Source organism: Vigna angularis, chromosome 2 (assembly GCF_016808095.1).
Source record: "Vigna angularis cultivar LongXiaoDou No.4 chromosome 2, ASM1680809v1, whole genome shotgun sequence".
NCBI classification, from domain to species: Eukaryota; Viridiplantae; Streptophyta; class Magnoliopsida; order Fabales; family Fabaceae; genus Vigna; species Vigna angularis.
This window is the reverse complement of record NC_068971.1, coordinates 47,878,927-47,891,946: the sequence shown is the minus strand read 5'-3', so window position 1 is coordinate 47,891,946 and position 13,020 is coordinate 47,878,927. Positions and strand designations below refer to the sequence as shown.

General features: G+C 33.7%; 1 protein-coding gene and 1 non-coding gene across 4 annotated transcripts; one reads left to right on the top strand and one right to left on the bottom strand.

Annotated features, from left to right (window-relative positions):
• The first annotated feature begins 7,193 nt into the window (after positions 1-7,193).
• Positions 7,194-11,072, top strand: LOC108327035 (exonuclease DPD1, chloroplastic/mitochondrial). 3 transcript variants are annotated; one of them, XM_052873672.1, is made up of 5 exons: positions 7,194-7,408; positions 8,456-8,799; positions 8,938-9,100; positions 10,428-10,633; positions 10,740-11,072. In XM_052873672.1, the coding sequence occupies exons 2-5, from the start codon at positions 8,529-8,531 to the stop codon at positions 10,949-10,951; spliced, it is 852 nt and encodes a 283-aa protein (XP_052729632.1). In that variant the 5' UTR covers positions 7,194-7,408; positions 8,456-8,528; the 3' UTR covers positions 10,952-11,072. The 3 variants fall into 3 exon arrangements, with proteins under 3 accessions (XP_052729632.1, XP_017416195.1, XP_052729631.1); XM_017560706.2 differs by having other exon boundaries at positions 7,195-7,408; positions 8,456-9,100; XM_052873671.1 differs by lacking the exon at positions 7,194-7,408 and adding an exon at positions 7,535-7,558 and having other exon boundaries at positions 8,456-9,100.
• A 1,797-nt stretch (positions 11,073-12,869) lies between these two features.
• Positions 12,870-12,943, bottom strand: TRNAT-AGU (transfer RNA threonine (anticodon AGU)). Its single transcript has one exon. It is a non-coding gene; the product is annotated as a tRNA-Thr (tRNA).
• Between the last annotated feature and the right edge of the window lie 77 nt (positions 12,944-13,020).

Below are 13,020 nucleotides of genomic sequence, written 5' to 3'. Positions count from 1 at the left end.
CTCGTTACCTGAGAACACAAAACCGGACGCTTCAAATTCAAACCTAAGAATCGAAATTAAGAACGAACGCTCACAAGCGTTAAAACAGAACCAAGTTCGAACGTTAAAGCTCTCTGACACAACTAGGACGAACGCTTACTAATACACCCAAAACCGACCGCTTACTAATACACCCAAAACCGAATGTTTCAAATTCAAACCTAAGAATATCAAATTTAGATCGAACGCTTAAATCACTAAAACACCAAAACCGAACGCTCAGTCTAAAACATCAAAACCGAACGCTTAGACTGAAACATCAAAATTTGAATGGAACCATAAAACACATAGTATGACCGAACGTTCATGCACAAATTAAACTTAAGCTTAAAACGCAAACCCAGAAACACAAACTTGAATGGAACCAGCGACTGAAAGCAAGCATGAACAATAAAATTCTACCATGGCAGCGTGAAAGAGATAATGAACAGTAAAACTTGCAGCACAATGAACAGTTAAAGCGTAAAATGAATAAGAAACTTGAGTGGAGAAACAGATTCAACTAGAAAATTTCAAAGAGACTGAGTTCAATACATGAAAATGGGAAAGAAACCAAAACCTAAACCTCCCCAAATGGGAAAGAAACCTAAACCCCTCTTTTTCGTCCACCGAACAGTCGACACTCCGGCGGCCCTCCGGCGATGCTCCGGGACAGGGACGGAAGCAGGTGGGACGAAACGAGACCTTGAACGCGCTCCTAGTTCGCTGGGCCGGACGGAAGACGATGCCGTCTTCGCTTCGTTGGCCAACGTCGGAGCTGCGGCGGCCGTGAATCGGAACCGGCTGGAGGGGTTGAATAGCTCCGACACGGCCTTCAACGTTGTCCGGCGGTACCCCGGCAAGCACTCCGTCGGACCTCTCTCTCTCGAACTCCCTTTCTCCAACTCTCTCGGCCTCTCTCTGTCTAGGTCACAGCCTCCCTCCCAATGTTCGCGGTTCTCTCTCTACAATGTTCGAAATGAATTTCAAATTTTAAACTAAACTTCTAAACCTGCCCGCCCCTTGCCACGTCAGATTTCGGCAGCTTTTTCATTAAAAACGTGGACCGCTCACATTTACACACGTGTCCCGTGTCTAAATGTTTTCAAAACTGGTTGTCGAAGTATCATTTCCCTAACAATTTCGTGTCAGATTCGTTTGATTTGTTCATTTAGAAAATTTATTTACTAAGGTTGGAAAAATTACAAAGAACTTATACTTTTATTTTGACTTACTTACATAATATTAAATTGAATGTGAAGTTATAAATTATTTTTAAATTTAAATAAAATAAAAATAAATAAAGAATTTTAAATTTAATTACATTACTATAGTCTATAAAATTTGAGTGTTATTTACCTCATTATGATTTAGATATTACGTAATCAAGTTATATTAATGAGTTAAATTTTAATCTTTTATATTAATTTTAGTTTTGTATACTTTTTAAATAAAATATAAAATATAGTGTAAAGTTATTTTTTATATTATCATTATTCAATGCATTTAATATATTTTTCTTCTTTTTCTTACTGGTTTATTTAAATTTTTTATATTGTGAGTTTTGTGTGTTAATAGGGTATAAAGGTTAATTTTATTTTACGTATTATAAAAAGAAATACAGTGTCAGAACCAGAAAAATCAAAAGTCAGAAACCAGTAAAATTCACGCACGTATTGTTTAGTGGAATTCACGTGTCAAGAGGGGAGCTCGACACTCAAATGACGAACGCCAGGTGTCAAGCTGAGGGGAGTGAGATATCAGTTAGTGGAAAACAGGTGTCGACTGAAGAGGGGACGTTCGTTCTCGACTGTGGAGCAAAACTTGGATTTTCAGAAAAACACTCCACTCTCCTCTGCATGCACTCTCTTTCCAAAATCTGATCTTCCATCTTCCTCTTTCTTCTCTCTAGAAAACCCTCCCTTCTCTCTCTTTTGTAACTTACCATTCTCTACTCCGATCACCGTTCAGGCACCGTGGAAGCATTCCCGGCGTCTCAAGCTTCATCTTGAACCGAACAAGTTTCAAGTTGAGCTGGTAAGTCTTCTTCCCTTAGTCGTTTGTTCTTTTGTTACATGCAAACCACGTTTTGGTTTCATGCGAGGGTGTAGCCTAAGTTATCTTGATATCTTGCTGTTTGGTTTAGTTTGGAAGAGTTAAGTGATCGTGAGAGTAGAAGTTGTAGTCGGACGAACCAAGAACCTACGTTTAGGACGTTCACTCACGTATCCAAGTAAGGGAAGCTTATTTAATTTAATTTGTATGCTGTTGAAATGTTTGAACGTTCGTTTAGTTGATAGAATGATTTTGATGCATGATGAATGCTGTGATTGGGTTGAATGAACGTTCGCTGAGTTACTAAATTAAAGTGAAGTATGAGTATTGTGATATTTGACTATATGATATATGATGGTTGCCCTGTCTGATGTATGAAAAATATGAAATTTATATGATATGGGTGGTATGAAGTATGAAAGCGGAGAATGAGATAAATGTATAAAGTTATGAAACTATATGTTAAGAAATGAGTTTGAAAATAAACAAGTCTGGTATGAAATTTCTCATATAAAAGTATACGTTCGTTACTGAACGGTCATTGACCGTTCGGTTTTCCTGGTGAACCTAGTTGAAAAGGGATTCTTTCATTTGGAGAGAATCCTAGTTGAGGACGAGCGTCCTCGGGTGGTAACACTATGCTTGAGCGTTCGGCCAAGCACAGTTGTATCTGGGTACCCTGTGATAAACTAAAGTTCTATATGTAACAGTATATTTTGTTGTCCGTAAACACTGCTTCGATAATATTTTATAATATTTATTAAGCCTTTTATTGTAAGTTTGAATGTGTTCGGTCTTACACCAAGCGCTCGTCCTGAATAAGTGCTCGGTCTTACACCTAGCGCTCGTACTGAGTAGTGCTCGGTCTTATACCAAGCGCTCGTACTCGTTTTTAGTTTATCGATCTTGATGAAATAACGTTCGTCCCATTTCAGTAGAATCTCTTTTACCATGTTCGGTCATTTACTGGCATTTGGATTTCTTGATGAAAAATCAAATAAGTTAAATGTTCATAAGCGTTCGGTTTCTTCCTGATAATTCTTCTAAGTATTATTATTTGAAAATCTTGAAGTGTCCGTATCGATTGGATCTAGCCCAGAATCGTAGCCTTTGGCGAGGTCTTTTCAGCGTTCGGTCAGAGTTATCAAGAGTCACATCATATAATTGATTCACTTTGTAATGAACGTTCAATTCATTCATTCCTTGCTACATCTATTACACTCGGTTTCTCTCTCAAACCGACAGTGAACCTCTCGGTCTTATTCTGTTATGAAACTGGAGACCTATCTGTCTCGTCTCCAGTGTTCGTCCTCGTTCTGAGTGAGGATTAACGTTCGGTATTTGGTGCCTTTTATAAACTTTTGGTCAAAGAGGAAATTGAAATGATAGATAATGAAAGATGAATCTAAAGTGATTGGTAATGAAAGACGAACTTGAGATGATTGAAAATGATTGATGAAGAAAATACGAGATGAATGGAATGTTGTGAATTTGAACGAGCGTTCCAGGGAGGAACGACTCAGGATTGAGAATTGAGATTTGTAAAGTATGACTGTGGTTATGCTAATGCTGGCTGTTCATCCTGATGTTTCGTGGGTACTCGTCCTCACGTAGAGGAGGGTAGGTCATGTGTGGAAACGACAGGAGGTCCTAGTCCTTAGGGGTACTTTGGACGGAACGGACTAACCTCGGGTGGCAGCTGATGAGAATTCCAGTTACTACATCACCCGGGTGCACGAACGCCTGTAGCTACACAGATTTCATACAGTCCGGACAGTCAGTCTAGTAATAGGCTTTGAATGATATGTTTGATGAAATATACCTTGTTTTGTTGGATTGTTTGAAATGTATGTTTATACTTGAATTAAATTACATAAGCTTACCCTGCGTTTCCTGTCGTGTCTGGTTTTGTACGTTCGTCCTTGTCATTGCAATGATCATTCGTGTGGATGTGAGCAGAAGGAGGCGAGCGGCTGGAAGAGGCACTGGAAGAAGAAAATTTGGAAGAAATCGAAGTCAAGACCGAAGAGTAGGACGTTCGGGCAATAGTCTAGTTATAGTAAGGTGGACGTCCGCTCACCTTTCCTTTTGTTTAAGTATGAACAATCGGTATTGTTATTTTGTAAACCGGTCGCATAGTTTGGGTAGTGAGGTACGACTTTAATTTGTAACTCTTTTTGTAAGGCCGTTCGGCCATGAGCGTACGCTCGACTCTAGTGTAAGACTGATCCTGGATTATTATTAATGTGATTATTCTAATATATAGTTTATTGCTGTATTTTTGGGATGTTACATTGGGCATGTGACACCCGGGCACTGACGAGGGCGGGGAGTGATCGCCGGTGCAAGAGGCATGGTGCAGGGAGTGATCGCCGGTGCAAGAGGCATGGTGCAGGGAGCACAGACAAGGAGCGGCTCCTGGCAGGCTTCCAGTGGAAGGGGCACATGGATGAATCGAACATACACCGGAATGAGAGGGATCTGGAGACTGTGTAGGTATGGGACTATACAGTTGAAGGATAGCTTAAATGAATTGATTTGACTACTCATATCACCAAAATGCATTTGCTTTTCGGTAGCCTGACTCATAAGAACTCCATGGTTAAGCGTGCTTAGCCTGGAGTAATTCTGGGATGGGTGACTAAGAAAATGATTTCTTTATATTGGAATACTTTTTATATATATATATACGTTTATAAGATTTATGATTTCATAAGAAAAAGAAAAGATAAAAGAAAAAAACAAATATGTGATAAATGTACATAAAATCAAAGTGTGTTATTGTTCTTTAAAAAATGTATTCACTAAAGTCCAACTAATTTGGATTCTTTTTTTAATTTCAACATGAATGGTGCAATTGACTTTCAAAAAGTGTGTTATCATTTACTAAAATTAAAATAAATTTTATTTATTATTTTGTTAAAATTGTATCTGTTTTAAGTTGTGTAATAAAAGTCAAAATTACTAAGGTTAAGTTTCAACTACGATTAGATTAAAATATACAATAAAGTGTTTGCAGAAAAAATAAATCCTCTTTTTCATTGGTACAAGAGTAAAGTTTAACCGTATTGATTTCAGTTAACAATTTATTTGTAAACAAGTTTAATAATTATTTTTTGGTTGAATTAGCTCATTCATTTATATCTTTTTTAAGAAAAATGTCAAGGTTTCTATTTTGAAAATTTTGATATAATTAAGTCATTTTTGTTAGTACTGTACTAACAACATTAAATAGGTGTCACATGTTAGTTTATCTTCTTCTTTTTTTAAATAAAATTTATTTCATGTCATGTGATAGTAACTCTATGATGTAGCAGTGACATTGTCTTATCACTGTCATGCTAGGTGTAATATGATATTAGAGCCAAGTCTAGTTCCTACTTTCTCTTTGTTTTTGTTATATTTATTTCTAATAATCGGTTGTACAATGGATCAAATGGACCAATCTTTAAACCCCTCTAGTCCCTTCTACCTACACCTTTGAAAAAATCTAGGTTCACTCTTATTTCTTAGACTTTAAATAAAAATAATTATTCTTCTTGGAACAAGACATGAAAAAAGTTTTTCTCTCCAAGAATAAGCTCAAGTTCATAATGGAGGTATCAAGAAGTCTCAAAGAAACTATGTAATATGATAGTTCTTTCTTGGATTACCAAAATTCTTTCTTCATAGATTGCAGAATGTGTTATCTAGGTAGAAAACGCCAAAGATTTATGCGATGAGTTAAATGAAAGGTTATCCAAAGGAGATTTCTTCAAGATTTCATATTTGTTTCAAGACATTCACTCGATTAAATAAGGAGACAGAAATGTAACTCAATCTTTTACTGATTTGAAAATTCTTTAGGAAGAACTAGAGTGTCTTAAACCTATACTATGTTGTACTTATGATGTTCCTTGTAGTTATGATTTATCTAAGATTCATGTCAATTATAAAGAAATAAAACATGTATACATTCTAAAAGACCTTAATAACTCCAAATACTGTAAGAACAAAAATTCTTTTAATAAAGTCCCTTCCAAATATTAATCGAGTCTTCTCCCATACCGCCCAATAAGAAAGGGAAGTTATTGGCATCATCAATCAAAATATAAAAACAAAAATATTGGCCAACACTGCTGATAAACAAAACCATTGGAAGCAAGAACAAAGTTGGAGGTCTCAAGGATGTAAGTGTTGGCTAGCGTCTGTGAAGAGGAAGGGGAAGAAATTCCAATTATGAAAAACAACTCCTATTATCACAAAATGAATCATACTATATATGAATGTTATTTCAAACATAGTTACCCATCACACTATAAGAAAAACAATAATCATAAAAATCAAGACAAAGAAATTCACTCTCTTAGAATCAATTATTTTTCTAAAGCTATTTATACGTTCGATTGATTATGAATAGAAAATGTGTCTTCGCTGGAAGAAATATGCCGCTGCTGGAAAAGATGCAGGGAATGAAGAAAAGGGCATAATTATAATTTTGTTAAGTTTATATGGGTGCAGGAAGAAAAAAGAGAGAAGCAAGAAGAAACAGCCCAATGCTCAACAAAAGAGCTGAAAAATATACAATTAGCAGAATTTGGATGGAACATTGAAGAAAAGTAAAACAAATCTGTTAGCAATGCAAACGGATTTGCTGTAATTGTGAAGCAACACGTATCAACAACGTAGGTAAGCATCTCAAGTCAAGCAACGCATATTCTCACATGATTCTTTTCCTCTATTTGATAGCGAGAAGAGAAACGCACACGATTTCTTAGCAATGATCCTAAAAGAGGAAAATATTTTTGAAGTATACACATGCATTACTTATAATACCCAAAAGAAAGAGAACTACCATGTGTGAATTTCCTTCCTAACCCTATTTGCTTATTTAAGTAGGCCAAGTAAAAGTCATTCTTGAATTTAATTTATAATAAGAATTTAAAAGTAATAAAATAAGTTTTTTCATTTATGTTGCAGTCAATAATTCTACACTTAGTTTTAATAAATTTCTTTCATTTATCAAAAAACATTGTTTTTGTTAATTTATTAGCTTAAAAATATAACTTAGCATAATGGTATAATATTTGGAGTTAAAATTTTCCCTGCGTCACACATGAGACTTAGGATAATATAAAAAGAGGGAAGTTGAGTGCAGTTACAGGGAAAACCATAGGCGATCCGTAACTTCGGTTGTTGTTGAACGGAGCACGTTCCCTCTCTCTTGTCCGAATTTCTCTCTCTCTCTCTCTCTCTCTCTCTCTCTCTCTCTCTGTATCTTTTTCTTTCTCACACTATAACATAACTACGTCCTCCAAATTCTTTTCTCTTCAATTCAAGTCACACCCTTTTTCAGGTAATTCATATTCTCTGCCCACTCTTTCAATCCTTCTTCTTCGTTTCCTCTTTTACCTTCAAATCTTTTCCAATACTATGCGACTACCTCTCGGAAAATGTTTATCTTTTTTGAGATTTCTTGGAAAATGTATTTCTTTTATTTAAACAGGTGCCATTTTGTACCTTCTTAATCGTGCTGCTAGCAGTTTGTTGCTGTTTGAGATTATAAGCCACAGAAAATTTCTTGGCGTTCTTTTGTCTGATTACCCGAGATATTTTTGTATTTGGTTAGAAAAGTAATGTATGCATCCATCATGATTTCTGTCTCGTAAACCCTTGTTAAATTGATTGGTGTCTGTTCGAATAATATAGGTTTAATTGATATAATGTAAGCTTATCGTTCATTATTTTCGCTTGAGGGTTAAACACTGTTGCAGTCATTCTAATCGCCATTCCAATTTATTTCGCATAATAAAATGCATTATTACCTCACCACAGTTCGCTTGTGGTTACAAACAAGTGTGCCTATCGTTTTGTGAAGTGACACCGGAGAACTTTCCTTTTTAAGACAGAGTTTTAATCCTCCTCGCTGAATGAATTCAAGCGATGATGATGATAAACCTGTAGGAGCTTTCCCTGTCAAATCACCTGAATTCATTTTTTAAGTTCATTTATTTTGTTCTTAAGCAGTGATACCTTGTATTTTTCAGTGGTATTTTGTTGCTGGTCCTGTGTGAAAAAATCCATGCGTTATTGTAACTATGCCATTTAGTATGTGGTGGTTGCTTTGCCAAGGTTTCTATGTAATTCTTTATTCAAAAGGAACTGCGATTTGATATATAATTATATATGGGATAAATCCATTGGTCCAATCCATGATCTTTTCTTTTTAATGATATCGTTCTTAATCCTTCAAAAATTTGCAAGATGTGACTACCAACTATATATTTATGACACGCTGTTATGTTGGATTTAGCATTAGAAGATCAGACTTATATGATAACGTATGCCTCTAGAGTTTTATTTAGGTTGTGTTTTACATTTGTTGTGTTTTTTCTTCTTTCAGGTTGTAGCTTCTGACTCATTGAATGAAGAATTCTTGATCAAATAACTGCTTTAGTTGTCATAGTTGAATTCAAATGAAGACGGGCTCCATGATTTTTTCATTATTAAATCTACCTAGATGTAGAATACAAAGATTAGCTAATTACTGGGGAGAAACCTTCCACAGTTTCAGTACGACTTGTGGAAACAAATCTAGCATCAGGCCGGTTGGTTATAGAATTCATGGTCTTCAGGGAGGTCAGAGAAAGAAGTGGACAAGACCAATATCCACAAATTCAGAAGGCAAGGGGAGCACCAAATCAAAAAGTATCAAGCATGAAATTTTGAGTGAAACCATTATAGCAGGTGCTACAATAGATGTAAATAAAACACAGCTTGATCAGTTCCAGGAAATTCAGTACCGTGACATAAAACAAGAGATTGCCCAGAATAAAGACTTGTCTAGTTTAGTTACTGTTATTGTTTTTGATATCGAAACCACAGGGCTTAGCAGAGAGAATGAAAGGATTATTGAAATTGCACTTCGAGATCTTCAGGGTGGTGAGAACAGCACTTTTCAGACTCTAGTCAACCCTCAACGCGAAGTTCCTAATTCACGTATTCATGGCATTACTACTCATATGGTCAACAAACCTGACGTTCCAAGGTAACCTAAACCTCTAGTAGTCTTTTATATCTTGGGTCAGTAGATCAAACTTGCGTTTACTAAATGAAGTATTTCATCACGTCTTTACAACACAGCCACATATTATGTGTTAAATTTTATTTGATTGAACAATCAGCAATGGTGAAAAATTTTTAAATTAGCAGAGGGAAAGTCTCAATACCTCAAATGAATTGGTCTACACCCAAAGGATGAAACAATACCTCAAGCGAATAACACCCCCACCCTAAAGAAACTTGTAAATTTAGACAAAAATGTTGGGAACCAACAACAGGCTTTAACCGATAAATCCTTATGGTCTACTACTGAAGGGGAGGTTTTATGTATGTAGAGACAGGAGATTAAAGGGTCATGTGTATATAATTGTTAGTTTTGGCCTTTTGGTAGCCAAGGGGATATACCGTCTCTGGAGCTTTAGTGTTACTCTTCTTGTTTCTTCCTCGTTACTTTCATGACTTTATATTTTAGTTATAAGTTCCCATTTCAAATTGAGAGATACACTTTTTGTTGCTTTGGCCCCCTTATCTTTTTTACGGCCATAGCATGAAGCCTTGAACTTCTGTGACCAAGTTTAATCTCTGTATTTTACTTGAGAAGTAAAAAAAAAAGCTAAGCCCTTCAGTTTCATTTGTTACCATATATTCCGTCTTATTTCAAGCCTATGGCAATTTCACATAACAGTAAATTGGATTCCTGTCTACTACTAAGTGTTAGAAAACAGTTCAAACTTGAGAGACCAAAGCTATAAACTGGAAAAGCAACATATTAAATTATCTCGTCTATCTTTATCGGAAAGGCATGTGAAGTATGTTAGGGTGGTTATTGGATCATTATGCATTTTTTAAACATTCCCTCCCAAGTTATTCATCTTTCACTCTGACATAGATGTAGAATTGTCCTGAAGTTATTTATGGCCACTTAACAATTCAATATATCGGGGTTAGTGTCACTGTCAACTTTACATTTCTTTTTCCTTGTTGATAAAGCACATGACTGGGAAGAATCTACGGTTTAAACTGACAAGACAACTACTGGAGTTGTTGAATAAGGTCTTACTAACCATTTACTTGGTTGGAATCGGCTACCATCACTTGTTCTATAGAGCGAGTTGATTTTCCTTTTGGAAATTATCATGGAAAGTTCACATTTATGTGTTTTTATTTTATGAGAAGTTCATGTTTCCATAAACTTGAAGATCAGGCGGTGGAAATATGAATTTTAATTGTTGATGGATAACAATTTTACGCCATTAGTTAATTTTTTGAAGGAAATTATTGAGTATTTTTGCGCTCTTGCAAATTTTTTGTAGGATGGAAGAGCTCATTCCTATCTTATTGCAATATGTTCGAAGTAGGGAGAAACCTGGGGGATATGTGTTATTTGTTGCTCATAATGCTCGTTGTTTTGATGTCCCTTTCATCATCAACGAATTCCGACGTTGTTCTGCGAACATTCCTTGCAATTGGTTGTTCTCAGACACCCTGCCTTTAGGACGTGAACTAATAAAATCTGAAGGTCTCCTTCTCTTGTATTTGTTTCTCAATACACGTGCACATATGCAGCGTGTGCACAAAACTTGCTGTTTCTCTGTGAAAACCTTAACTGTTTGATGTGTTTACAGGAACTAAACTTTCTTCATCTTCCCTTGCTGCCCTTCGTGACCTCTACGGAATTAAAGGGGATGGACCAGCTCACAGGGCTATGGAAGATGTGAACACATTGTCCTTGATTCTTCCCAGGTTGACCAGTGATCTGAAATTGACCCTATCTTCTCTTGTCGAAAAATCATTCAAAGAATCAGATATTATCAAGAAGAAGAAAAATTCAGACTAGTTTTCTGTCTGTATTTTGCATTGATGTTGTGGCAATAATTATTTATGACAAAAAATTGAACTCTAGATTAAGGAAATTTGAAATTGTTGACTATCAATGGAATCTCGCCAATTGGTACCAAGTTTTGAAGCTTTTACTTCACTGCAAGAATTATTGATTTGGTTTTAATAGAAAGCTAGCCAATAAAACAGGACAATAGTGCATGTTTAGAACATTGAACAGGATTGTAGAAAGAAAAACTGGGTGAAGTCCTAATTATTTGCTAAATGAAAGGGAAAGGAGATAACATGAATGAGTAATAAAAGGTGTTGGAAATCTTACTTCAAATAATACAACAATTTACACTATATAAGTAGTCTAAATTTTATTCTAAAAACTAATTTAATATGATTAAATTAGGTTTAAATTCCAAAATATGGGGCTAAGAATGTGATGGTTTAAAATAATATGATTAGGATTTCGTAATTTAAATTCTAATCAATGTACAAAATTATTAAATATAATCTGTAAAATAAATTTCTGAATAAGGATTTCACATTTTTTTTAAAAAAAATACTCTGTAAATTTATTTTTTCTAAGGGTGAACTATATTTTGTCTATTATTTTACTCAGTAAAATTATGTCAATTAGAATACATTTTAATGATAATAAATGTTTATATTATTACAAACTATTCAAGATACAAATAATATTTGATACTAGGGAATTTTGTTGTTTGTATGTTATAAAATGTTAAATATCAAGTTAAAGAAACATAAAGTATGCTACATGTTCAATAATTCTAATATTAGTATTTCTAATATTTTTAATTTTTTTAGATTTAAATGTCAATTTTTGAAATATTAGTTTATTTAGAATATAATTATTAGCATAAAACACTTAATAATTATATTCTATTTAGTAATTGAATCCAATAATTATATTCAATTTATAATTAAATGTAATAATTTATAATTGAATTTCAAAAATAATTAATAAAAATATCAATTTTAATAAAAATAATAGTAGAATATTTAGATAAAAATTAAATTTGGTTTCAATATAAAAGTAATAAAATTATTTTATTTTAAAAAAAATTTGAGATTGAATTGAATAAAATAACAAAAGATTAAATTGAAACAAAGAGAAATGACACAACTATGAATTGATCCATGATACTAAGATTCACACGTGACATGTATTAACTTGATACATGAACATTTGTTCATAAACATTATTGGAAAAATTATCAAATTGATAAAAATTAAGACTTAATTGAATGCTTAAGAAAAAAAGAAAATCACATAAAACTAAAATTATGAAAATAATAAAAAAAGAGTATTTAAATTAGTAAAAAATTATCATTGATGTTCTTAATAAAATGTTTGAATATGCTAATACAAGGTTTTACCTTTGTTTAACAAAAAAAAAAACTAAGGTTCATAAATGTGAAAATAAAAATAAATCAATTAAAATATTAGTAAAAAAAGTATATAAATAAAGAAGAGAAACATTTTATGTCGAGATTGAGAGATGAATAAACACATTTAAATGGTCCCATTTACAGCTTCATTTAAAATGATAAAACTTATGTAAGCACTCTATACTAATTTATTACAAATGAACTGTTGTATTCTACAAGTTTATTAAGGAATTGACTAATAATATATATATATATATATATATATATATATATATATAAAAGAAAAGTAAGAAAAGAAAAATTAAAACAATTAAAATTTATGACTTGAATAACGGATAATTATATTTTTAATTTTAATTGAATACTTTTATTCTTCAAATTTTTTTATTAATACTAGAAAACATTTTAGAAAGAAAAAAATCTCAAATTTTTGAAATTTCGTTGGACTTGGGATAAGAAAATGCAAATACCGGGCCTCCTTGATAAAGAACCAGTTTGCTACAAAAATACAAAAGTTGCTTTCGTTGAGAGTCGAACTCAAGACCTCCCGCTTACTAAACGGGTGCTCTAACCAACTGAGCTACGAAAGCAGATGAAATGGCTATCATTAATACTATATCTATTTTTTATTTCTGGACTACATGCTTTGCTTCAATGATTTGAATCC

Excerpts from the sequence above, each read along its gene's own strand:
- LOC108327035 (XM_017560706.2), top strand. The coding sequence starts at position 8,529 with ATGAAGACGGGCTCCATGATTTTTTCATTATTAAATCTACCTAGATGT. Across the intron at positions 9,101-10,427 it reads AACAAACCTGACGTTCCAAG|GATGGAAGAGCTCATTCCTA; the intron begins GTAACCTAAACC and ends AATTTTTTGTAG. Across the intron at positions 10,634-10,739 it reads TGAACTAATAAAATCTGAAG|GAACTAAACTTTCTTCATCT; the intron begins GTCTCCTTCTCT and ends ATGTGTTTACAG.